This window comes from Eufriesea mexicana, unplaced genomic scaffold, assembly GCF_001483705.2.
Source record: "Eufriesea mexicana isolate 0111107269 unplaced genomic scaffold, ASM148370v2 scaffold941, whole genome shotgun sequence".
NCBI classification, from domain to species: Eukaryota; Metazoa; Arthropoda; class Insecta; order Hymenoptera; family Apidae; genus Eufriesea; species Eufriesea mexicana.
Genome location: NW_016909083.1, coordinates 187263 through 190311, shown reverse-complemented (window position 1 = coordinate 190311; position 3049 = coordinate 187263). Strand labels below are relative to the sequence as shown.

Here is a 3049-nt window from a genome sequence, read left to right as displayed (position 1 = left end):
CCTCAACGAATGTGCACCAAAAGAAGATATTCTTGTACAATATTCTCTTTTTCATTTTTATTTGGCGAATGTTCGATAAAACGAGCGATCATTCCAATTTCGTTAATATTAAAAGCGTTAAGGGTGTAGTTTTAATTTAGTCTACTCGGATATTTTATAGACTAAATAGTTCAACCAGAAAATCATAGTAAAAGAAAATGGTAATAAATTGTTATACATAATTATTATTTATAATTCTCATGAATTTGAATATGAATTGTTATTTTCTTATAAAAATAATGCATTTGTAGGCCATGAAGAAATTTTATTTTCTCCAATTATTTCTTTAATATTCCATCAAAATGAAAAGTCAAATGAAGAGTCTGAACTGAACCAATAAGATAATCAAAAATGAGGCAATGGTACAAATAGCTTTAATTGGAATCTAATCTCACAAATGAAAATTCCAAAGGATCTATTACTTACCTAAGTAAATTGACATTTTTGGTATAATATTTGAACTAGAGGGATTGCGCTGATTATACATTACATTTAAATTTCGAGGGACATGGAGCACGTTTTATCGTTAACCGATCAAGCATGGAAGATAAGATAATTTTTTACATTAAAACAATTCCAAAAATTGAAGAAAACAGTTTCAAGATAAGAGAAGACGAAGAAAGAAAATAAGAACGTTTTGAATGCACCATATGTGTACATCTTTTTTATCAAAAGAGTTAATTACAACAGAAAGCTGTGTTAAAATGTACGGAATACACATTTCCACGAGTAAGATATAATGAACACACCGTAAAACGTATGCTATAACCATACCACGGATCTTCTTATCTGAAGCAGTGGTTAATGTAACGAAATAATGAATCAGAGGATTATCTACACTCTCAAGGCGTGTCTTGCAAGGGTTCCGAGTTTTCTGCATTATCTTCTGCTCTGAAATACCCTCGATTCATACAAGCATTTCGCAAACTGATTATTCGGTCTCAATACTTGGTATCAATACCAAATGCTTGTAAATATACTACTTGACAATAATTTATGAAGCTGATATTCAAACCCACTTTAAAAATTGCTTTCTCTGTTTATTCCAGTCATTGGGAGCATACTTTATCATATAAGAATTAAAACATTCAACTTGGATCTGGTTAATGAATGGAACTTACTAGAAATAGAATTAAAGAATTCAACGATACCGTTATTAAGGCTATTAATTTAAACTGTTTGGAAAAATAAATTTAGTTGTTCCTGGTATAATGTCAATGGAACTTTGTTTCCCCTACAATCTCTCTTCCTAAATTATTTCTTACCTTCTCTATTGTTACTTAAAAGATATTAAATTCTACTCTATTAAGATATCATTTCCCTTTCTTCAATTTCACATAAACTGATGTTGATATGCAATATGTATACATCAATAATAATCTAATCTAACGTAAAATTATAGAAACTGAAATTTTCACAAAAGTGAAACAATTATGAGGTTATGTGCATCATCAAATAAAATGTCCCCGAAACCATCCCTGAAATACGCACACCTAATCGTATGATATTAAATATTCAAATAACGACGGGGTAAAGGAACAAAAATCGATAGAAAAATTCCACAGCAATTTAAACGATTAAGTAAAGCAAATTTCGCGAGGTACTTGCAGGGACAACGAAGTTCCGGGAATTTTATGTAACTGGTGCTGCATCGTCCAGCTTGTGCCGTAAATTTTTTCGCGGCATATTTTACGGAGCGGGCAAATAACTAAGATGGTCTCGAACATAACAGTGAAGTAGCGATGGAGAAAATTTGCGTGGAAAGAAAAAGAAGAGAAGCCGACTTACCGGTGTTGTGTAAGGTTGACAAGCCAGCCTGATGCCGTCGTGCCTGAGCTTCTCCTGCAGCAGCATCCGGAGTTGCATCCTTGGGATTCTGACGAGCTCCGCCTTTCCCTCCTCGTACTCGTCCGCGAACTTGGTTAATTCCTGACCACCGCTCGAGGAGCTGGCAGTTGGCGAGGCCCTCTGCGCTTCTTTATCGCTGAGCGGCCTCTCAGAAGACGTTCTGGAAGATTTCGAGCTGACATTGTCGCACAGGCAGTCGGTACTTTCTTCCAGGGTGAAGTAAACGCTCGCCGCGCCCTCTTCCCTAAGGGTCTTCACCGATTGGAGCAGTCGCGCCCGATGAGTCTGGTTGAAAACACCGATAGCGTCCAGATCGGGATCGCCGATTTGCTTACAGATCTCAAGGTCGTCGTAGCCGTTGTCGATGAACGACTCCGAATACTGACCCAAGTGAAGCGAGCGCAGCCACTCAACCACAATGTTGCTAGCCATCGTCATGTCTGTCGCTTGCGAGGACTGCGAGGGCTTTATCACGCCCCCGCCGCTCTCTTCCCGTGTACACGTGTCTCCCTTCGCCTTCCTTCCGATCTGGTCTTGCTCTGTCCTTGTCCCCTCTTACGCGCTCTGTCTCGAGACTACGCGCCGCGACATCTTCGAAAGAATGCGGATCGACGTCTTTGCGAGAACGAAGTCACGTATGATATTCGCTATTGAATCGGCCGTGCCGATTCCCAGGCCCGATTGCTTTTTCTTGTAATGGGCGGTACTACCTCGATTAACGGCTCCTTCGAGAATACCGATGGACGACGCGGGGGTACCGGCACTGGTCACGTTCGATCTTCAACGTGCGGTGCTCTGGCTCATTACGAAGCGCGGACGATCGAACTGGTTCGACGCGTCGATACGATCTCCTTTCGAACGCCTCTAAACCGCTCCGCGGCCCGCCCCACTCCGATGCACAGTTAAGAATTAAAAGAAAAACGCGGGTAATTGTACTCCGTGTCCCTGCCTCGATCTATTTCACGAAGCACTCAGCCGGCAAGGGGTGGAATCGAGCGAAGCACCGATCCACCGTTTTAAACGCAATCGAATCTACGTTCGCAGTGCACGTGTCTCCGATCGAACCACTTTAAATTACGATTGTTATTACGCCTGGCGATCTGTTCGCGCCCTACACGCACACTCGTTGATGAATCTTTTATCTGTGGATACTCCGTCACCA

General features: G+C 40.8%; 1 protein-coding gene across 1 annotated transcript; it reads right to left on the bottom strand.

The window, feature by feature from the left end:
* Positions 1–1728: 1728 nt before the first annotated feature.
* Positions 1729–2325, bottom strand: LOC108547148 (sterile alpha motif domain-containing protein 5). Its single transcript, XM_017899537.1, has one exon. It carries the CDS (start codon positions 2323–2325, stop codon positions 1729–1731), a length of 597 nt encoding a protein of 198 aa, XP_017755026.1.
* Between the last annotated feature and the right edge of the window lie 724 nt (positions 2326–3049).

Excerpts from the sequence above, each read along its gene's own strand:
- LOC108547148 (XM_017899537.1), bottom strand. The coding sequence starts at position 2,325 with ATGACGATGGCTAGCAACATTGTGGTTGAGTGGCTGCGCTCGCTTCAC.